The sequence below is a fragment of the Dromaius novaehollandiae genome, chromosome 1 (genome assembly GCF_036370855.1).
Source record: "Dromaius novaehollandiae isolate bDroNov1 chromosome 1, bDroNov1.hap1, whole genome shotgun sequence".
Taxonomy (NCBI): Eukaryota; Metazoa; Chordata; class Aves; order Casuariiformes; family Dromaiidae; genus Dromaius; species Dromaius novaehollandiae.
Window position 1 is genome coordinate 75,084,927 of NC_088098.1, and position 24,303 is coordinate 75,109,229.

The 24,303-nt window shown below is 40.6% G+C and overlaps 1 protein-coding gene across 3 annotated transcripts in view; it reads left to right on the top strand.

The window, feature by feature from the left end:
* Positions 1-24,047, top strand: part of FBLN1 (fibulin 1) — an 80,182-nt gene extending 56,135 nt beyond the window's left edge. For all 3 annotated transcript variants that reach the window (XM_064517004.1, XM_026114022.2, XM_064517026.1), the window contains exons 15-17: positions 684-826; positions 3,096-3,227; positions 22,861-24,047. In XM_064517004.1, coding sequence (XP_064373074.1) covers positions 684-826; positions 3,096-3,227; positions 22,861-23,000 — 415 coding nt within the window. In that variant the 3' untranslated portion in view covers positions 23,001-24,047. The remainder of the gene's footprint in view (positions 1-683; positions 827-3,095; positions 3,228-22,860) is intronic.
* Positions 24,048-24,303: the final 256 nt, after the last annotated feature.

Consider the following 24,303-nt stretch of genomic DNA (forward strand, 5'->3'; position numbering starts at 1 on the left):
ACAGCTGGTTGAGATGGAATAAGAAATGACCCTTACCATTTCCCCAAACTCAGAATTCAATCTTTGAGGTTTTAAATAATGTGGTTAACTTTTTCCTCCCCCAGTTTCTGTTCCTCTCAGTTTTCTCAGTTTAGATGGAAAGTGGGGGGAGGGATATGAAAAAAGGCTGAAGAGAAGGCTTTTCTGGCTCTTGCTGCACTGAAAATTATGAAAGAAAGTTAGCCCTTCTGATATGTCCTGCTGGATTTCTAGAATGGGAACAATTGTTTCTGCTTTGGGTGACTGTCGGATATCAAACAGAATACAAAAAGGCTTACATAAATTAGGGTAGCTCTAGTGAAACTGATGCAGCCATGCCGAAGTACTGCGGCTGACGAACTGGGCCTCATCCTTTCCTTCTGTTTGTACTTAGAAAGCACTTTACATGGGCGCCTCATGCTCTACAGTTCTTCCTATTTGTACATGCTTGGGCTTGAAGAACTGGGTTTGAGGGGGGGTTGACTGCAGCTCTTAGCCAAGCCAAATTACTGTGGTCCAGCAGTTCTGATGGCCTGCTTTTGTCTAAGCTTTTGAGGTGAAGAGTGAATTCTTATATTAAATACCATTTTTTAGCTCCCCAGATTGCAAAACACAAAGTAATTCATTTTCAGGATACATATGTATCTCTCGCTTGTTTCTTTTAGTGTCCGACTTGAAAAGACAGATACTATCCGTTGTATTAAGTCTTGTCGACCAAATGATGTCAGCTGTGTGTTGGATCCAGTCCATACAATTTCCCACACTGTCATTTCACTGCCCACGTTCAGAGAATTTACAAGACCTGAAGGTAAGTGGTGTGTTCCTTGTTCCATTTAATAGAATACAACATATAAAACCTCCACTGGAAATCCTTGCCTAAAGCCAGGCTAGCTACTGGTGCAGTAAAATGTTTGCACGGTTCCAAATTATAGTGTACTATTCGTTTAATTAAAACCTTCAATATCCAGTAGTTTTAATTTTATGGGGGGGAAAAAAGTCATTCTGAGCTCTAACTCATACAGCTTCCCAGTCGAAGGAAATATTGAGTCTGAATTCTCGTTTACCACATTTACTCACATAATAGCTGTGTGCCCCATGACTTTTTTCTTCCCTCTCTAGCAGATTTTGCCATAGAGAGTAGGTACTTTTATATATTTCTGCTCATCTCTTTACAGTCTATTGTTCACTATTGGCCAGTGGCTTGTTCCTAGGGTATGGCCTTTATATACATGCAGGCATTAATCACAAAATGCAGTAGGCTGTATATACCATCTAGTACTGTGATTTGCTAATTTTTGACCTATGAAAAAATAGTGTTGCCTTTTAAACATAGAATAAGTGAAGGGAAATTCCAGGGACTGGCCAGAAAGCTTTCAACCTAAGATTTTCTTAAAGCATCCAAGTGGCTTTGGAGAACAAACTTCTTGAAAGCCAGTGGGATTTGCACTTAGAAATCACACTGTCTGTTCTGAAAATCTCACTTTATTTTTTTTTTAAATGGCCACAGCTAAAGCAGTAAAATCTGTTTGCATCCAATTAATGCTTCCTGTACAGTTAACATAATCAATATCATAAAACTTACTGATAGAAATGTCCAGCCTGGCTTTCTCGCCACACGCAGAATGCCCAGTTATCCAAAGTGAGTTTTCCATCCCCCCGTTATGCACTCTAAGGGGCACTTTTATGTGTATCTTTAGTTTCTTTGGCCTCTGCAGTACCCACAGGCCTAAGTCTTGTAGTTTTCCTGGGGATCACACTCACTTGGCTTAGTTCACAAATAAACTTACAAATCAAGAGCCAGATTTTGCTCTTTGGCTTTTGTATTCATTGCCCACCAGCTTCACTGGGGATGGCCTCCACGTCCACAGGTGGAATGACTGCCTTCAGCTCTGCTTCTCTGTAGGATGAACCACTCAGCAACTTACTGTGTAGTAAAGACAGAAAAAGGATAAGGGGAAGGAGGAAAGGAAGATTTTTTTGGAGGGGTTTTTGAAGATCTTAAATCCCTATTTCTGATCCAAACAGTCTCAGTCTTGCTACCTCAGAAGACTGTCCCGAAATGAAAGCCAAAGCTAATTCTTCGCTACCGTACCAATCACTCTCAAAACCCTTCCAGTCAGAAGGAGTGGAGCAAAAGACATCCCAGTACCTGGGCCGCACAGGAGTTCATATAGGAACAACGTAGCCACCAATAACTTAGATCCATAAAGCTGCTGTAAATTGCATCAGGCCTATTTCAGCCCTTAGCTGGCCCTACATCACAGAGAATGGAAGAATGCCCCATAGCCACTTTTACTCCCGTACACACCCCTTTAGCTTCACCAGGTGTACTGGCAGCAGAGCTATGGATTTGGCCCAGAATGCTTCCCAGCATTCATTCCCATGCTCTCATTAGTCCATCCTCGTGATTTAATAAAAAGAGATGAGACTGAGCGATCTGGGAGTAATACTTGAAGCCCGGAAGATATCCTTAAACCGTAATGCAGCACATGGGCTTGGGTGAATTCTTATAACTCTATGATTTAGTTTCATCTTCTGTACAGTGAAGGTAATAATGAGAATAATAATACTTAGCTCCCTCACAAGAGGTTTGAAAAATGGTCTTGCTTTTTTTTTTTTTTTTTTTTTTTTTTTTTTAATCTAAAGTACTCCTCCAGTACTTGAAAGAACTCTGTAGTTTGTAATGACAATGCTTTTGTTTTGCTGTCTAAGGGAATCAGAGTTCAGGTGTTAATCTGTTTGGTCCCCTTCCACCTTCCACTCTGTGCAACCTGAGTGTTGTCCTTTTTAGACACACATGGAAAGTCTGGCTGATTTCTGAGAGTGGTCATTCTAAACTCTAAAATTAATAGTGTTCTGACTGCAAGGCTTCTTGGATAGTGCAGGAGGAGAGTAATACATAGATGAGAATCCTCTCTTCCCCCAGATGTTCTTTCTTTCCATTTTAAATCACAGACTGGGAGTGGGGGAAGTATCCATTATCACCTTTAAGAACAAGTCATTCTACATCAAATTCTGTCAGGTTCTTCAGTGATGTCATTAATTCTTATCCATTTCATGATACTCTTTATTTGCAGAAATCATTTTTCTTCGTGCCATCACACCTACATATCCAGCCAATCAGGCAGATATTATATTTGACATAACAGAAGGAAATTTAAGAGATTCCTTTGACATCATCAAGCGTTACATGGATGGTATGACAGTGGGTGAGTATAGTGCTGTGTGTTTACAGTAGACACTTTTTGTCTCAATAATACTGTAGAACAAGGTCAAAGAAATTATCTCAGCTAATTCTTTTACTGCTTGATTTTCAAGCCTGTATTGGTTTAATATTCTCCCTTTCCGGTCAAATATGTCTCATCTGAACTGATATCACAGATTTTTCATTCAAAATACTAGAGTCTTCAACTTTAATTTGTGACATACATCAACTTTTTTCAGATTTGGCTCTAATTACACATGTGAATGATGGGGTTTTGCCATTATAATCAAACCAAATATAAAATCTGGAGTCTGACAGCAAGGAGACTGTAAATTTAATTAACTATTCTTTCTTGTTTGAACATCGTGGCATCAAATTTTTGGATAATGAAACATTTAAAGCAAGATTGAATTTACTGAAACTGTTATCTTTTTAATATTAAATGACAGGCTAGTTCAGTTTTAAGTAGCTATCTCTTTCTGTCGGGGGTAAAAGGTATCTGTCAAGTGCTGTAGTTTAAAAGAAACTTGCACAACAGAATGGAACATATACATTCAATTTAGTCTCAATTTGGCAGGCAGGAGACATGGCGGGGAGTACACCAGTGTATATGGGTCGTGTGCTAGATGTGCATCTCATCACGTACCATGGAGGCGCTGCAAGACAACCTGGGGGTTGTGTCTTCTGATAGGCTTCTTTCAGAGCAGAGCCCTGTTGCAGGGTACAGTGCCTACTGTATGCAGAGAGGAGTGTATATTGTGTATGCAGTATAGCTGTGGTATAGCATATATACTGTAGTTTGGCTCTTACTCTGGGACACAACGTACCCAGCCGTTGTTGGCAAACTATATGAGGATCTCAGGAAGGAGGCTGCTCTGCCCACGTGTGAGTTGCTGCTGCAGTGGCAGGGGAATATTCTGTGATCCTCATACTCAAGACTAGGAGTATGCCAGGGCTGGTCTATTGGAAAGTAGTATTTGATTGCTCTTTGTTGATGTTTATTTGTGAAAATAAAGCACTGCCATTCTGCGTGAACATTTGTGCTTCAGTATGTGAATGTACGGGTTCTGCCCAGGTTTGTATGTGTGCTTCTGTGCTTTCTATCAAGACTTTTCTGGACGACAGGAAAAACCCTTGTGCTGCTTCTGTACTGTTTTATGTGCAAGCCCTATTCAGTGTGAACTGAAGGTGGCACTGTTGCATTTCAGAAGGATGATACTACAGCGTCGGCTGTATGAAGCTTTTGTGAGCTGCAGATAAAAATGAGAAGTCATGAGGTTTATATTTCTTTCTTTATCAAACTGAAGTATACATGTGAATGCTGAGGAATAGGGAGAGTCTGTTAAAGCAGGATTGTAAGATTACAGATTTCAGGTATTGAGTTGATTCTTTTTCAGAGCATAAATGTTATCAGATCCCGCAGGAGTTACAGTAGTTTGCTTTTCTTGCTGTGTGCTTCCTTCTGTCTGAAATAAGAAAGAAGGCTGTGTTTAGATGTGTGGCTGGTCAAGGCATTCGCCTGAGGGAAGCGTTCCCATTTTGAATAATAGGACTGCATGTCAACGGCACTTTACTTGGTAAAGTGGATATATACTTCACAACGTTTAAGAGAGTAAGGATGTTTTTACATACCAGGTTGAGAGGATACGATTTACGTCTAACTAGATTCCCAGCTCTCCAAAAGAGTTGGGCAACTGTTTCTTCACCTCAGTTCCCCCATGTGCAACGTGGAGACGATAAAACATGCCTATTACTGTCTTAATTAATTCCTGTACATAGAAGTCTTAATTAATTCCTGTATGTAAAAGTATTTTGAGATTAATGGATGGAAGCTGCAAAGCAAACTGCCTGCAGCACAGTTGGAAGAGGAAAAACAAAAGAAAAACCCAGCTGATATTGCCTGACGGGGCAGAGATTCAGGACAGCGTGGTGTATGTGTGAAATTAGGATTGCAAATAATTCTGCCAGCAGCAGTTCTGTTGCTCTCATCCTAATATTGTTCTTCTTTTCATTAAGAATCAGAATGTTAGGTGTTCCCAAAAGAGTGCTGGGAAGTTTCCAAGACAAATAAATAAGGTGGGATTCTAGTCCACGGGAGTTCACAAAGAGAGTCCACCTTGGAAAGAAAGGGGAAGGGTTTATACAAAGGGTGAAAAAAGAGGAAGGCCATAGGTGGTATAAAAAAGATTACTGGTTATCCCAGTAAGTTATAAGAACATAAGAAATGTAGGGATGTGGCATAAGAACCTTAGCAGACCAGCCTTCATTTTGTGTCACAGGGCAGAGGAAAGCAATGAAGGGATTCAAAGAGAGGAGAGAGCATTAGGAAAATAGGGGGAGAAAGGACAGATCAGTAGATGATGGTGATGGTCTTGCTGGGAGTCTTTCATTAATAAAATCGGTTGTCACAACATGAAGAAGAGAGATCACGCCTTAAGAAGGACCTGTGCCTAAGCTTTGTCTGTGTGAATGGAACAAGAGGCTCTCAAAAGTGTAACACTGAATAGAGTGATAGGGTGCAGCTTTCTTTGGCAATGATTTATAGAGAAAGAGGAGCTATTAAAAATGAAGCTATCATAGGAAAGGGAGGACTTCAGCACTGGTAGAGAATTGGGGAGTAAAGAGAGTCAGGTCATCGGTTTTAGCCATTATCCATTTAAGCTGACACTGAGACATCAAGAGGATGTTGGTGAAACTAAGAAATGTGTAGGATTGGATGGAGAATGACTGATCAGCTAGCAGTTGGTTTGTGACTTGCTGATGGTGAGATAGTAGCTGAGGTCACAGGAGGAGAGGAGAATGTGTAGGAGCAGGCTGTGAGGAAGGAAAAAGAAGAAACTAGAAACAGAGGAAAGAGCTGCCCAGGAGAAGGAACAAAATCTCCCAAAGAAGATGTAGGAGGAGCAGCCACAAAGGTAGGAGAAGAAAGAGGCAAAGAAAGAACATATGTCAAACAGGAATCAATGAGCAGCAGTACCAAAAGTGGAGGAGCCAAAAGAAATGAGCAAAGACTCCAGAAACTAGCTATATAGACCTACAGAAAGCAGCATCCAATGGGATAGAAAGGAAGGAACTCAGCCCTCTGGAGTGGCAGTGCAGAGACTCTATGCCACCTACAGAAAAAGAGTTGTAGAGAGTTGCCTCCAACATTTCTACTCAACTGTATTACAAAAAGATGCCACACCTCATTCTTTCCTGGTTCAAAAACCTGTTGCCTGGTGTGGTTGCAGTTCAAGGTGGCATCGAATCCAGAAGATACTGTTAACAACTGCACATCTCTTATTAGCATGGGAGGGAGAAAAACAGATGTGCAGACCTATCCTTTTTTTTTTTTTTAAGCTTTTATAGACTTTTCACTGCATTCCTGTTTTAACCAGCTGTCAGTGAAAAATGAAGAATGCATTTTCAACCTGTACAAAAATGCTCTATTAATGCCTAAGGTATTATCAGGTACTATAAAGCATTTTCCCCCTCAGCTATGCATTCATTACCTTAGTTGACTATAATACCACCTTGTTGTCTGCTAAAATTCAGGAAGGTTTTACAATTTCTTAATGCTGCTAAGAGTAGTACTGAGAGGCTGAAATCTTCCACATAGAATTTGGTACTAACCTAAGCATATATTCTTGCCTATTAAGCAGAATGATACTATTCTTAGCAAAAACATCCTGAGCCAATGCAGCTACAAAATTTCAGTTGTATCTATTGAGCTTATTAGGGTTGTTGTGCTGGTGCTTGAATACATTGATTTCAGTAGTTGCTTATAATTCCGCAGATATGTGCTACTGCCCTCCATTGTTACTGTTATATATAGACATTCATATTTTTCAAATCTCTTATATAGCTCTTACAAATTGTATTACTGTATTGGTCTTTCACCTTGCAAATGGATCCAGGAAAAATTTTTGTGCCCGATGTAAACATATCTTACCATTTGCCGAAGGTGATTATTTCAGGAAATTGAATTTACTGTAACAGCCATCATTTGAGTTCTTCATATGCCATTGCTATAGCAAGTGTAACACCAATGATCTGAGTTGCATTTCCAAGGATTTCCTCACCATCTCCATCCTGTCTTTCCAGGCTCTTCAATGAGCAGTGGTAGTTCATGAAGTTACTTTTGAACCATTACAGAAAGTATTTGAATGACTGATGTCATAACACTGTGTTTATTCATATTCTAGTTTCTAGTATAGTATCATTATTGGTTAATATATTCCAGAGGGCGAACATAGACTTTTAGAAAATGGGCAAAAATTAACAGAAACAGGTGGCATAAGGAAGCGTGGGATCCAGTATTTCTTGTGAGTGGCAGAAGGAGACTGGAGGCGTATTTGACTTTTTGGGAAATCCTGTCCTTAGCACACAGGTAGTTCTGCTATTCCCAGTTGTGGCAAAACCTGTTCTCAGTCCACCCCACAAGTGTGTGTATGGTTTGACATTAAATTCAGAGGCATTGGATTGCAAAAGACTGGATCTGGGCTCTGTCACTGGGCCCATTCTGCAATACTGAGCAAGTAACTTCACATTTCTCTGTGCTTCTCCTTGATGCTTTGTTTCTTCAGTCTCTTCATCTTTGGGCCAGTGGCTGGCTGGCTGTTACTGTGCATTCGTACAGTGTTTTTCACAATGAGATCCCAGGACTGATTTGGGCTTTTTGGCACGGCTGCGATGCTAAAAGTAGCAGCTCACTTTCAGCTGCTTTTCTGTGGTGAAAGAGAGTCTTGGTGCAGGCAGAGTCAGGGCGTACAGGAGAGCTCTCCCCCCCACGCTTATAGGGTGAGGATTTCAGCGCGTACTTTGTCTCCCCTTGGGGCACTATTACTCGAAAGCAAGCAACAATAGCCATCTTTTGTCAGGACTACAATGTCATTAGCATGGAACAACAATAGTGTCTGGCCAGACAAAACGCGCACTGTCCAGTCATTCACAGTGAGCACACAGAGCACTGACATAATTCAGCAGGTTTTTCGACAGGCTCTTCCAGCTTCATGTTAAAGAAGACACAGTCCCTTTCAATAGCTTTGTTCCACTTTCATCCAGGCTTGCCCCTTTCACAGGAGGAGCCCCTCCACAAAGAATATCTTGGGGTTTTTTTCTATACCAGGTTGCCCCATTGAAATTAGTAGCTACACATTTGAGACTAGGGTGCCCAGAAGCCATTTGGTAAACTGGATCCTAGATTTATTGCCTGAACCTGCCCTTTTGGGACGCTGCTGACTGCACTGTTCAGTAGTCAAATCTTTCACTACCCTCCCTCCCTCCAGAAAAAAAAAAAAAAAGCCAGGCTGGAGAGCTCTTCTGAAGCAAACAAGCAACTCCAGCAGGAGGTAAATTTTCATTTCGTATTTGAGAAAAGCTCAAGGTGCTTTTCTGGTGAGAATGAGCCTTGTGCTTGAGCAAAATAGTGCTCCTAATGCCAAATTTCATTCTAGCACATTGCAAGTACCTGGTTAATCAAACACTCTTCATTGATTAATATTCATCTCACCCCGTGGGTCGGAAGATGTAACCTATCACAAAAACATTCATGCAGACCACCTTCGGTTACAGTTTCCATAAAGCCAGCAGACAAATAAATCACACTGCAACTCTGATGAAGTTTTGTGAAGTGTGGCATGAAGTCTAAAACCTGCCAACTTGGGAGAGAAATTGCCTGAGTCAGGGAAGAGCTGGTGGGACTGCCGAAGGTCACTGGTTCAGATTAAGTAGCGTGCATTTTTTGGTATTAATTTTAGACAATGGGCTGAGATATTACATAAATGAGCAAAAGTAGCCAAATTTGGAAGCCAGTACATGAAGAAAAACACTATAGCAATTCCTCTGAAATGAGAAGGATCCCAGAATGTGTCTGAGGGAATTCAGCCTAGTGAGGTGCTGTGGTGCCCTTGTTAGAGAGTAGTCAGAGACCTTTTCATCTGAGGATCTCCAAGTGTGAAATAATTGTGTCACTCGTTCAGCTGCTTCTGTGGCTGCTCCTGAGTTTGTGTGTCTATAGCACGCATTTCATTCCTTCAGTAGTGTCTGCACCTTATAAAAACTGGAGACAGAAGATAAGAGACTCAAGGCATATCGTAAATCTTCCCCAGCATGATGCACAGATGCATGGCTTGCTTAAAATAAAAAGTCTTTATTTTTGAAGGGGTCAAATGTGGTGAAATGACCCCTTACTTCAGCCTTATTTTGAGAATTTCGTCAGGGATTAACACACATTAAGATTCAGAAAGCTTCCTTCATCAGAAATTCTGCTAACAATACCACCAGAGCTGTCGCCTCTAGGTGATGACTGAGTGGCTGTGTAAGGGCTTTCATGTCAAATCCTTGGGATTAGGTACTTTTTCTTCCTCGGTAAATTGAATCGCAGAGCCATATCATGCTGTGTGCCATAATGTGGCTTATTGCCAGGAAATGCTTAGGGTTATAATAATTAATTGCCCCTGTGTCATGGATATGCTACTGTATCAAAGCTTGGCTGAAACTGAATAATGGGGTAGTGGGACAGGTAGGGTAAACTAAGCCACTCTCACTAAATGGAGTAATTGCATGTACATTAAGCACTCAAATATTACCATGATGGGCACCAAACCCTGTGTAAACAACAGATAGTGGGAGTAAACTATCAGGAAGCTGATATATATGATTTTGAACATTTTGGACACACAGCCTTGAAGTTTTTCCACCTGTTTTTGTAATACATGGGATACTTAAACTACATGGTGTGTGTCACATTCTTACAGGACAATAGGAAGGATTAAAATATATATGGTGGAAACTATTTTTTAATGAGGCTGCTTTAAGTGCAGTTATTACATTTTAGGCATGAGTGATTTCACAGCATTGTCAACATTAAAACCCATTGTGAGGTTTGGCTGGAAGGCAAACCAGAGATCTAAAAGCACTTCAAGTTTGCCAAACCAAGATAAGAGCACATCTCTCTGAAGTTATTCGGTATCCTTAATAAAGATCATAGTATTTGTAAACTAGCCAAACCTCAGTAAAATCAAAGGTTGTTTTTAATTCTTTCATAATATCAAGGCTCCATATGATCCAACATGACAGATAATAGCTTTGAAAATATTTACCATTTGTTTCTGGCCAAAAAATGTATAAATACCATGAGGCCTCTTTATTGCCTCTTTATTTGATGCATCTCAGCAATCAAAGCTGTCTAAAGAAGCCCAAGTGTTAATGATACTAAACTTTGTGAGCAGTTGAAAGATTGCATTTATTACAAATTGAAGCCCAAATTTCTGGCCTGTTGAATAAGGTTGATCAGAAAGATCCTTTCTCATTGGGAACATGCTGAAATGTAACTCCTGTACTGTAGCATCCATTTTCTTTTTTCCTTTCATCAGAAGTGAAAGAAAAGGCAAAAGAGGAGCAGATTCAAGCAGTTTTAGCTAAACTTTATAAATTAAACTAAAACCTGTACTGCACCCCAGATGAAAACTTCAGACACTGTGGGTACCTGGAGAGTTTTAGACACAATTGTTTGGGGAAACCTTAAATAAGAGCTTTGTCTTTACATTGTTTATAAATAATTACTGTGGTCAGTAGATATTGTGAGCAAGTTAGAGAAATGAGCAGTAAGGTTGTAAATGGCCATAGGCCCTCCTATTTAGTATACTACTCTCTTTCTTTTTTTTTTTTGAGGGGTGTCCTGCACTACCTCTGATCATCTTTTACATTCCTCAGAAAAGGCTACAGTACATCTCTGAGCTACACAGTACAGAAGTTGTTGGATTGGATTGGATTGGATTGGATTGGATTGGATTGGATTGAGGACATAGGCTATGGCATTTTTGCCTTTTCCTGAGGTAACATGCTGCTGTGGTCAAAGCTGCATCAAGTCATTAGAAGTCCTGTATTGCACCATTGGTGCAATACATGCTGGTAAAGCACCCAAATCACCTTTGCCTTTCTGTCCCCTAATAGAGACCTCTGGGTTTGTATGAAGTGATCTGGGGCTCTGTTGATGCTCAAAAGGGCACCCCTTCTCCTGCCCACCCCTGGACAAGCATTCCAGCCCTTTCCCTGTTGTCAGCATTAGTGCTTGTGCGGCCACACTTCATTTTTGTTTTTTCCTTTTTTATTTCAGGTGTTGATCTAAGGGAGGTGGTGGGGAGTAGAACAGGACCACTATTTTTGATCAGTTTAAACCAACTATGAAAATGCACCCTGAGCATCAAGCAGATTGTGAAGGTGTAAGTGTGTGTGTCGAAGTTGACTTCTAAAGACTCTTTTAAGCACTTTATTGCTCAACACTTAAAAATAAGGCCATTTTCTTAGGAATCTGAATAAAGATCTGGGAGGCTGATATTTGAAAAGCACATGCGTTTCAAAATCTTGGCCCCCGATAATTCAGCTAAGATATGTATAGTCAGCTGCATTCCTATAAAGCAGTCCTACATCAGCATGGAATCCTTGTTAACATCCAACTCTCAACTTGCTTCTCCAAATCTATTATTTTATGAAAATGTTCACCATCAAACTTAAGTGAAAACCTAATTCACAATGTTATGAGGGCAATACACTTCAAAGCAAGAGGAAACAGGAAGGACTATTTCAGTTCTTGTATTTTGATTAATGAGTTTTCTGAATCCTTTAACTGTATTTATATTTGTCAGGTGTGGCAGCTCAAGGATTAATGGTATCTTCAGAGCTATTTTTCTGCATATGGTTTGATGCCTGCAGTGATGATTACCAAGAAATATTGCATTTTACAAAGAACAGCCACTTATTAATTAAACAGATTATATCAGAAACTATAGAGCACAATGTAGCAGGAGCCTACGTTGTTATTGTCACAAATAGTTGAGAGAAATATAGATAGCTTTCACACAAAAAAAGAGAAAATGAAAAGGACTGTTTAGTCTTTGAAAGATGGAAGAATCTAAGGTGCGCATTAACTTTCTTAAGTCAGCAGACATCTGGGGTTCTGGGAAATGCCTGCAATCTGACAGCTGGATTGTGCCTTTAGGCACAGTCATGAACTGGAGAGGACTGGAGGATCATAATGCCTGTGAGACTGCCTTTGGAGGCACAGCTCCCCATTCCTTCATGTTCTCTGCAGCATTAGCTGGCATTACAGGAATGTAATAGGACATGGTCTTGGAGAAGAGAGGGGTCCAGGAGAGCTGACTGATTTTCAAGGATCACCTCCTCCAACCTCAAGAAGGGTCCTTCCCTATGTGCAGAAAATGAAGCAAAGGTGGCAGGAAGCCTGCATGGATGAACAAGGAACTCTTGACAAAACTCAGACATAAAAAGGAAGCATACAAGAGGTGGAAACAGGGACAGGAGACCCAGAAGGAGTATAGAGGCACTGTCAAAATGTGGAGTGATGGGGCTAGGAAAGCCAAAGCCCACCTGCAGTTGAATCTGGTGAGGGACATGAAGGGCAACAAGAAGGGCTGCTACAGGTGTATCAGCAACAAAACAAAGACTACAGAAAATGTGGGCCCACTGCTGAAGGGGGCAGGGGATCTCGTGACAAAGGACATGGAGAAGGCCGAGGTATTCATTGCTTTCATCACCTCAGCCTTTACTGAGGTAAAGACCGGCCTTCAGGAATCCTGAGACCTTGAGAGCAGCGGAAGAGTTCCCAGACTCACCCTCAGTGGAGGAGGATCATGTAAGGCAACATATAAACACACTGGACATACACAAGTCCATGGTACCTGATAGGTTGCACCCATGAGTGCTGAGGGAGCTGGTTGATGGCATTGCAAGGCCATTCTCAATTATCTTTGAAAGGTCATGGTGGTCAGGGGAGATTCCAAAGAACTGTAAGAAAAACAAAGGTCGTTCCTATCTTCAAGAAGGGCGAAGAGGGTCCAGGGAACTGCAGGTTGGTCAACCTAACCTTGATCCCTGGGAAGGTAATGGAGCAAATTCTCCTGGAAACCATTTCTAAACATATTAAGGACAAGAAGGTGATTGGGAGTAGTCAGCATGGATTTATGGAGGGGAAATCGTGCTTAACATACCTCATAGCCCTCTACAATGGGAGGATTCGCTTGGTGGAAGAAAGGAAAGTAGGGGATGTTGCTTATCTTGACTTTAGCAAGGTTTTCGACACTGTCTCCCATAACATCCTCATAAGCAAACTGATGGAGTGTGGATAAGTGGACAGAGAGGTGGACTGAAAATTGGCTGAACTGTAACATGAAGTCCAGCTGGAGGCCAGTCACCGATGGTGTATCCCAGGGGTCAGTACTGGGGCCAAGACTGTTTAACATCTTCATTAATGACCTGGATGATGGGACAGAGTGCCCCCTCAACAAATCTGCAGATGATACAAAACTAGGATGAATGGTTGATACACCAGACAGTTGTGCTGCCATTCAGAGGAACCTCAGCAGCCTGGAGAAGTGGGCTGACAGGAATTTCATGAAGTTCAACAAAGGGAAATACACCCACAGATTACTAACCCCGTGTACCAGTACATGCTGGCAAGTCACTAGCAGGACAGCAGCTTTGCAGAAAAGGGGGTCCTGGTGGGCAAGTTGACCTCAGGAAGCAGCAATGTGCCCTTGTGGCAAAGAAGGCCAGCAGCATCCTGGGTTGCATTAGGTAAAACATTGTCAGCAGGTTGAGGGAGGTGATCCTTTCCATCTGCTCAGCACTGGTGCGACACATCTGTCGTGATGTTCCAGCTCTGGCCTCCCCCACTACAAGAAAGACATGGACATATTGGAGCAAGTCCAGCAAAGGGCCACAAAGATGATTAAGGGGATGGAGTATCTCTCATATGAAGAGAGACTGAGAGAGCTGGGACTGTTAAGCCTGGAGAAGAGAGAGCCCAGGGGGAACCTGATCAATGTGTATAAACACCTGATGGGAGGGAGTAAAGAAGACAGAGCCAGACTCTTCTCAGGGGTAGCCAGTGAAAGGACAAGAGGCAATGGGCGCAGACTGATAAACGGGAAATTCCATCCAAACATAAGTTTTTTTTTTTTATTGTAAGGGTGATTGAACAGTGGAACAGTGGCCTGGTGGAGTCTCCATCCTTGGAGATATTCAAAACCCAATTGGACATGGCCCTGAGCAACGTGCCATCACTGACCCTTCTTTGAGCAGGGGGGGCTGACTAGCTGATCTCCAGGGCCCCTTCCCACCTCACTTACTCTGTGATTGAAGTTGTGAGTGCGGTGATGATGAAGCCAAGACATGACTGGATTGCTGTGAAAGTAAAAAATGCTTCACTCTACAAAATTCAGGAAGACATTCCCTCCCATATTAACCTTTGAAGCATTGTATTTTTCGAAGTGAGGATTCTTTAAGGAATTATCCAACAGTTGATTCACTTCCTTTCTACCCTGGCATGGTATAGGTCAGTAAGTGCTCTGGTAATTATGTTGGCAAAAGTAACTTAACCACGCAAAATCATTACTTTGTCATAACCTTTTGAAATAAAGAGCAGTATTTAGGAAAGGAATTTAATTAAACTTTAACATATGCCCCAAAGCTTTTGACAGAAACAACCTGGATGAAATAGCCTAAAAATACAAGTTTTGTGTCTGTGACCAGGATGTACATTGTTTTTCAACCATATTGATGAACTTTGTTTATTTGGAATGAATATTGAAAAAGAAATACTTTTTTCCATATGAATCTTAACGTGGCTCCTTTGAGTTGAGGTCTACAGAACCAGAAAACAATTTGGCTATATAGTTTTGCTTCAAACTATAGATATATATTTATGTGTTGTAAGTTGAGATAGTCTGGTATTCAAGCCTAACTTGCAACCTATTGTCTATGGTTTGATCCAAGGAAGCATTTACTCATGCCTGGGTTTTTTTCTCTTGCTCATTTCTGCAATGATCTTATCAACTCTGCCTTTTCACATAGCCACTGCTATGTTCATTTCCCTAGCCCTAAACTTTCTAATTGCCTGAACATATCATATGACTAGGCTCTTAAGTAAATTTGATGCCCCTGAGATGTTACTTAGTTTTGAAAATCTTGGCCAGCAGTATAAAGCAAGAGGCCTTGAGGAGAAAAGCAAGCTCAGAATTAAAGTCCAGGATCTTGCATTAACATGAGAAGATCAGTCTTTTTGTATTATTTTAGGGAAACTCATAAGCATGCTATTCCCCTACAAAAAGTTGTTCATCACATATTATCGCTAGTGGGCTGATGTTCTGGGCTAGTTTCCTTTCATAGCAGGGCAATGGCTTTTGATTCCAGGAGGCTGAGATAAAGCTCTCTGCTGCTTTGCTGGAACTTCCACAGAAGAAGCTTGCAAGAACTAAGGGGGGAGGCCTATGTCCCTCCTTTGTACATAATCATACAAACCTGTGGCCTGACACAGACTAGCAGACTATTTAAAGGCTATTTGTGTGTTTCTCAATGATCCATTGCTAAAAAAGGGTAGTTACTGTGTTATGTCATGGCAGCTAGCTCTATTTCACTCTAACTGGGTTGTAAAAAGGGACAGAGTGTTTTTTATGTGGAAATAGAATTAGAGATCTAGGAACAGCCAAGTGTGGGACCACAGAACATAGACTGAGATTTTGTGGAAATTAATATAAAGCCCAATAAGTTGAATTTCAGTTGAGTTTAGGCTTCACAGCTCTCGTTTACCACGTTCTGTCTGGTACTTGATTTTTTCCAAATTAATCATTTCATGTCCCAAGTATGCATTTACAGCACATGGAAAATAGCAAGAGGAAAAAATATAAGGTGCTTTTTGTGTCATTGAAATATCTCCCTTGCAGGTGTCACGAACAGCTCATCCCAAAAGTTCCAGCTGAAAGCAGATTTTAAATCCTTTTGTTTCACATCTTAGAGACTAAATTCACTCTTCATATTTAACATGATTACTGGCCAGATGACAGTCACATTTTTATGACATTCTTGGATAAAATACTTGCTAACTTTTCCAGAGAAAATAATTAAAAATCAGCTTGCTTCCAAATCTGGCTCTCATGATCTTTCAGCTGCTTATAATGCAACAGCTACAGTCAATGACTCGAAGAGTCTTACCCACCCAATATTATCATCAGTCAGTCCATCAGGGAGATAGACTGCTTTGACAATTTCAACATTAAATGGGAAGAAGAATTAAGCTATTCCTCTGTTAATTGCAATGTTTTTTACTTTCATTGAGGAAAGCTAAAGAATCCTAGGACTGTCTTCGTAATACTTTTGTGTGACGACGTTTCTTTGTTCCTGATGCACAGCCCGTTTTGCTGGCTGTCTAGCTCAGAGGTCCCCAGACATTTTCTAACCAAGTACAAGCCAGCAAGGCAGGCAGGAAAGCAGTATCGAAAAGCAGCTGAGCTGGATATGGAACTTAACAGCTGAGATGCAGGAATACATACTAGATTGAAAAATGTGTAGCTTTCTCATGCAAAGTGTGCGATAATTTGTAGTAATACAGTCATTCCTATTCATCATGACATAAATAAAACTCCAAGTGAGGTGCATAAAAGCCCAGGTGAATCACTTTTCCTCCTAAATTTCCTGATCCTCAGGCTATGAGTCTACAGATCTGATTGCAAGTGAAAGCTGAAGTCCATCACAGTATGTTTCCCCTTTGAAAAACATTACAAGAGGTTTCTTCAGGAGAATGTGCTATTATATGGTGAGAATTAGTGCTGTTAGTCAGTCACCTTTAGCTGGTAGTCATTGGACTCTTTGCACTCTGTATTTTACAATGGAGCCAGTATCAACATTCTTATGGAGCCATACTCCACACAATAATTCATACAATACTTTATATTTCAAATTGCAGTTGCATCTCATTGATGCAAAATATTCTTACTTTTTTTATGGTCAATAGCACATAGGTTCTAGTTCTGCTTCCAGTAGAGGGAATGAAGAATAATTCTCAATAGTCCTGTTAGTTTCTGGTTTATAGAAGTCAATTTTAACAATGCATGACCAGGATAGTAACATGTAAGAATTTAATAGCAGTGTGTGCTTATTTTGAAAGAAAAGTGAACAATGAGATATGCTCAGACTTGTTTGTCTGCTTTGGTATTTCAAATATACATCCCATTCTTATTATTTTAGATACTCTTTACAGAGTGCTTCTTTAAAAATAGATCTCAGAACGAACTGAAAGATGTGCTTTGTTCTACATAGGACTGGATTAATGTGCTCACTATAGATTAAAGATTCAGAAAAGTGGATTGTTCTTTTCACCACTTCATACTCCCTCAGTAACTCCATACCAGTCTTTCTCAAGTTTATTTTTTTAGCTGAACTACATATCATACAGTTGAACAGTATAGTAAAAATTATTAGCAACTTTTCTAAATAAGTTGCTCATTCCCAGAAAAATTGGCTAAATTAGTACCTGTCTGTAATGTGAAGTGTGAAGTCTTACAGTAACAAAAAGGGTGGAATGCTTTTGGATTCAGCTGATAGCAAAAAGCCACATGGCTCTTTGTTAACTTGCCAGCTGAGAAGAACCACACAAAGGAGACTGTGTGATATAAGCACAAAGGAAAAAGAAAAAAAGTAGTTTTTTAACTGTCTTTTGGCACCTGAGGACCAGAATAAAATCATATAGATGTAACCCTCTGTATGGGGAAAAGATGGGAAGGGGGCAAAAGTAAAAGAGGTCTTGTGCTGGTTACTTAACCCTCAGCTCAGCATGTGGTTGATGGGATTGATCGCATTTTCGATAACTGTGTTTACTGTATTTTTCTGTGCATAGCCCACAGGTTATCTGGAAGAAAAGCATCTGATTTGGCAGTAGTTTGGATTGTTTATGTGTATACAAATGCCTATACTTGCATATGCATATGGATGTAAGGGAAGAGGAGGTTTACTTCAGCGTTTCTCCTCTTCCAGGAGTCCTCAGATACAGATCCCCAATAACCAGCTGGCCCCTATTGCCTCTCCCTTTAGCCTCTGTTCCCACCTGATTGCAGGGTCCCTAAAAAGTTTAGGTTATCTGAGAATTTATTTTCAAGGAACAGTACGTATAAAGGGGTGCACCTTATATCTGTACTGTGTTCTTATGATGATACAGATTGAAACATTTGAATAGAATCGAGAATTTCACCCTATGGAAAATCTTTCTGCCTTTACCTCTGGAATAGAAAACTAACAGAAAGTATCCTCTCTGCCAACCCCAAACACCCTTTTCTAGTGGCAATGGGAAAATAAACTTCATGCTCTTTGGTTCTGCTTTGTTTTTTTGGCAAACAGTGGAGATGCCTGTTAGAGGAACTTTCTCTAGAGAAAATGCAAATACAATGTTCTGCAAGTGAGGTAAGGAACACAATGACCCAGATTCACTGTGAGTGTAATTTCTGCAGATTTTGTGGTTAGAGGTGGAAAAAAGAAGAAAAAAAGTTTAAAAAAGAAACATTGTAAAGGGTTTTGCAAGTGCTCCTTCAGTGTATAGGGCAGTAAGCTTAGCATGGAAGTCAGAATCAGGAGCCTGGTTTTCTGGAGACCAAAAGCTAATGTAGGATAACACAGGGAATTCTGCCTTGTCATCCTGAATGGGTTACTGCGGTAACAAAACAGCAGTGTTTCTCCTAAGTTCAAAATGGAGCTTATTAGCAAATCAGCTGCATAATGCAAAAATTCAAGCAGAAACCAGACACAGAGGTGAATTGCCTGAGGGTCTCACATATTTCAAAGGAGAGAAGTGTAATGATATCTTAAAGAGATATAGACAAGCAAAGGAATACCTGTGGCATCTGATTACAGTAATAGAAATTCTGCTGAAAGGCTTTCAAAGATTAACAATATTAACCTTGCTGTCTTATTTATCCCATCTTCTTTGATAAGCAAAGCCTCAGTAATCCAGTGATAGTGGCTCTAAGGTACTGGTTGTTGTTATTATTCTCATTTGAAAATAAGTATTATATGTTATTTGTGTTAAAGTCTTTGGTACACATGGTGCTTTCTTTGTGTGGCATACTTTTGTTTAGACAAAATCCAAACACAGAACGTGAAAGGAGACGAAACAAGGCAAGAGAGAAACTCAGTGTATTAATTACAGAATTTTAAAAGTTCTGGCCATGGTCAAAACAATCGCTGCAGAAAAGACTGTGACATCCAAGAACTTGCTGCCCCTCAGCCTGTTGCTCTCAGACATCAGCACATGGGAAAGGGCTGACACAAAACTGGTCTGCAGTAAAGGCAGGGTATGCAAGGAGAAGAGTTTTATCATTGCTCACTGACAGGAGAAGGTCAGGAAACCATGAAGATGCCCAGGTAGATTTGAGATTGGTAAGAACATCTCTTTCAGTTAAGAAAAAAACAGAACCAAACAAACCTAAGCTGATGGAAGATAGTCTGCCTGGGCTGCGATGTGTAGAGTTTTGCATGGGTTGCATCTATGTTTGGGTCATAAAATATGAACCGAAGAGTACAAAGCAGTACATCAGGCTTCAGCATAACAGGGCTCACATAGGTTTGCCAGTAGGCGACCACATGGGTACTAGAGATTGCCAGGCATACGAGATTCAACAGCAGTGAGAATCTCCTTTGACTCTTGTCACTGAGCCATAGAGACATTAGCAGTGGCATCCTGGACGCTATAGTGTAGTCTGTAGAAGTACAGTATTGCGCTAGTGTGATTTGCACGTGATATATGTAGCTCAGGAGGCATGGGGAAGTAGTGACCATCAATTTTAGCTGTAAAACCTCCACCATACCAGTGGGTGCACTGAATAATGGCCTTGAAGCTTCAGCATTTGCTTATCAGGAGAGCAGTTTTGTTCATTTATTATCACTGATTCACCCTGTTTTGATATAGGCATAGATTCACCTGCCTTTTATTGCGCAAAACATTAACCTAGCTGAAATCTCATTCTCCTTTGTAATATTTTGTTGGAAGAGGATTTGGGGGAACCTGCTGAAAGAAACTCACCCCATTTACCAACTGTGCAGTGTGCGGCTTTGCTTCCAGAGAGCACCAGCGGATGGTGGTGTTGCAGAGCAGGCTGTTTGCAGGTCGCTTATAGCATTGTTCTTCTGGCATCCCCTAGAGTGACTCATGGGACAGTGTGTACTGCTAAGGAAGCCAGGACCAAAGCCCCATCTGCAGTTATCCCCATGTAACTTCTGAGTGGCTCCATCCAGCTACTCTGGATTTACACCGGTGCAAAAGAGATCAGAAAGTGGCTGCTTGATTTCTATATTTCCTGACTTTTCAGTACATTAATATATTGTAACCTTCCTATTACTATAAACTACATTTCTGTACTTAACATTCAGCTCAAAGTGCTGAAAGATGCCAGACCACAAATCTGGACCCAGCACTAGCCTGCCAAGAGCCATAGTGGAACAATATGTTTATGCAAATGCTGCAGTGACTGATGAATCTCCTTCACTCAAAAACATTCAGAAGTATTACACGTGGCATCTTCCGATGTGTTCTCTGATAAATGCTTTTGAGATACCGACTGATTCATCCAGCCACATGTGTGAATTACGTGTACTGGGCCTAAGCCTCACGTTTTTTTCTTTAGTCATTCATATACGAGAGCAGGCACAAGGCACTGCTGCCTTATTATGCCTCCCTAGTACCGGCCAGAAATGGCACAAGATATTAGAGAATCAGACACGCATAAGGTAGCATTAAAAAGCAGTGACACGCTGTAGTGGGCGTCCTTTCACAGTGTCCCTCAGACAAGTCCTACAGCCACTCTAACAGGATCACTGGAAGTTGGATAAAAGCATAGCCTGGTCCAAGCTCTGAGCACCTCTGGTATCGCATGTCTTCCATCCGCATTTGTCCTTGAGTATGATGGAGGAGAAAGATCAGTTCTTCCAACATGTTTTCAGTTGTCACCAAAAAAATGGAAATGGAAGCTCCCAATGAGTAGATCTTCCAAGAGCTGAAAATTACATGTTCTTGTCCAGTTTTTCTGCAGTAGAACATTTCAAAAAAAAATTTTTTTTTCACAGATCACTAGGGAAATTGATGCACATTTAGAATGGCTGCAGTTGTATATACTTGCCATAGGACAAGCTCATCTTATGTATTTAGGAAAGGAAGGGAAATGGTTCTGTTTTATGGGTGTTTTGAAATTTATTTTGGGACCATCTAGGGCATTAGCAGGGACCTGCTTGTATTCAGGCACACCAATCTGCATAAGTAAATATTGTGAGAATATTCTGTTTCTATGTACAGTCTTTCAATTTGTTGCTTCAGTGTAAGTGTCTCAATATGTACAGCATGCGCTTCTTAGACCATTAATAGTTTTGATTTTAAAACTGCAGCAAAAAAACTGTGTAGAAAAGTACTGCCACATAGATTATAGTGTGTTTGTCCATTCCACATTGAAAGTGAATACTCTATTTTTAATGCCTTTTAGAAGAATGTATCCAAATAAGAAAGTCACTAATTGCTTTGACTGCTATGGCCATAATGTATAGATAAGTGGGCAGCATAAACTATTGTGAGTAGAATTGCATCATGTCAGAAATGAATCACAATTTGCAGTCCCACTTCTAGACTGAGCAGACCAGGAAGGAGAGAAGAATGCTATAAAAGGATTGCTAAATGGAAACAGTAACCTTTGCCATTGGAGGCTTAGTGATCACTGCATGGGACATTAACAGGCTGAGTTAAACAACTTGCCAGTATTGAGCAATTCCAATGCTGTGTGTTTCCATGGTTGTCAGTTAAGGCAGTGCCTGCAGTAATGTGATGTGTTGTTAGCAAAACGCTTTCAATGCTACCCTAAAGGGAGGGCAATTTTAGCAAGGCTTTTTGTTTTCAGTGTAGCGTCTGCCAAGACCAGCCATTTTTATAAAGTGCAGGAGAGTGGCCAAGAAAACTAGAAAAAAAAATATACATATAAAAAAATAAATTGTAGGGGAAAGGATGCTTAAAAAGTGTATTCATCAAATATGGCAAGCGAAGTAAATGTGGTGAAAATTTTGCAATTTCACTGCATGCTGAAGATATTAGTCAGTATTTAAACAGGACAAAACTGCAATGTCATCACTGCGTTAGCAAAAGGTGCTGACAGGCTGCATAAGCAAACGTTTATCTCCCCCATCAGATCTGCAGCCAGCCTGTTCTTAGAGAGCCGCCGCGAGACGAGGGCACTGTGCGCTGCCGGCTTTTGAAACAGGACCCCTGGCATTGAAATGGGCTGCATCTCCAATACTCCTTTCTTAAACTGTGTATTTCCTATGGAATCAGACGCCCCGCCGGGGCAGTCAGTTGTCCGAGCGGAGCGCCTGAGCGGGGAAAGCCCGTGAGACCCCCCGGGCAAACGTTGGGTGCGCAGGGTTTTGACCTGCTGTCTCCTTTCACGCGCAAGTAGTTTGCAGCTGCCTGGCCTGTTTAGAGCTGAGAACAGCACAGAACTCGAAAATAAATACGAACGTGTTACAGACCGATCCTATGCCGCTTGGAGTCGGTGGCAAAGTTCCCATGAATTTTCCTTTAATAGATGTGAGGCTTTAGCAGCTGTTTAGCTGCAGGGTGTCAGGGCCCAGAGAGCATTAGCGAGCATTAGATTTTCTGCAAGGTAATTTAATTCAGGGGTTCTATTTCATTCTTATTTTGCAACCTTTCTTTTAAACCTTCACCTGCATTGCAAATGAAGGGGAGTTTTATTCCTGTTGAAATGAAACAGGCTGTAGCTCATCCAAACTCTTCCAATTCCCATATTAACGTCCACCACCTTTTTCCATCCCAACAGGAGTGGTTCGCCAGGTGAGGCCCATCGTCGGACCTTTCCATGCCATCCTGAAGCTGGAGATGAACTATGTCATGGGAGGAGTGGTGTCTCATCGCAACATTGTCAATGTTCACATCTTTGTCTCTGAGTACTGGTTCTAAGAGAGCTTTCAAAATCCCAGAGAAGGAAGCTGCTCCAAACTAAATCATTACCACAAACTATTATGTCATATACTTGTTTGTAAAACCCAATAGTGTTTCTTTTTTGTTTTATTTTTAAATATTTGGTTTATAGTTTAAGACCAGTAACAAGCTATTATGTTGATTAGACATAGGATGGAGCAAATTTAAATGAGCCTGATTTAGTTGTGTGTATAAATAAGTAGTGTGTAAAAGTGCTCAACTGCCTAGTGAAATTTAAAACTTTTCTAAATGTTTAGGCAGCTCTTAACTATTGCTCTTTGGCCTAATAACCAGAGCGACTGAGGATGTGAAACAAATAGATATCCAAGCTCGTTAAGATAAATATATGGTATCTTTGGAGGGAAGAAGTTTGACAGAGATTAGTAATTTTGCCTCAGTATAAAGTACTTTGAAGGAGTCAGTTTGTCAGAAAGTGCCAAATTTGCTTTGGGGCTCCAGTAGGATAACTGTGTATAGGCACCTAGAATTACTAATCACTTCGGAAAAGTTCAGCCTGGGGATTTAAAAAGAGCCATTCAGCTATGGCTACAAGAGGAGTGCAAAAGGAAGTGGAAGCAGTAAGAGACTAACAACTATTGCACATATTAAAAAAATACTCATTTTTGTACTTGTTTGACTGTGTTTGATTCAAATTAAGCAAATACCTCTCATTGAAATTAAGCTGTTATGCGGATAAGGCGTATTGCCTGCATTCCAGTTACATCTGTACTCAGCAATACATGAGAAACTTAGAGCTATACCTCCTGCCTGTTATAGAATAGAGCTCGATACCTTTCTAAATTTGGTAATAAAATTAGCATGTTAAAACTATACCCTTCCTATGCACCCAACCAAGGCATATGTAATAATATAATGAAACTCTCACAAATAAATGAATGTTTAATGTATTTTCTGGGCATCAAAGTAATGCATCTTTTTTATTATGGAAAAGAAAATAAATAGCTCTGTGTTTCAGTTTCTTATGTCTGTTAAGATCTGGGGAAATAAAGAAAGCCAGATGGGAAATTCTCAGAAGTATGCTATGATTTCTGCTTACCACAAAAACTGTATAATGTATAAAAATATATATCCTATATGCAAATTAATTATATTTATATATTACACATGCCCCAGTCAAGCAGTCTGCCATTCCATCACTCACTATTAGCTCTAGGCATTTATCTTATCCCTGTGTTCAAGAGCCCTGAAGCTAAAAGGAGTCTTTCCTTTGACTTGAATGATCTTTGGATAAGACTAATTAAGTGAAGATGATCGACTGTTC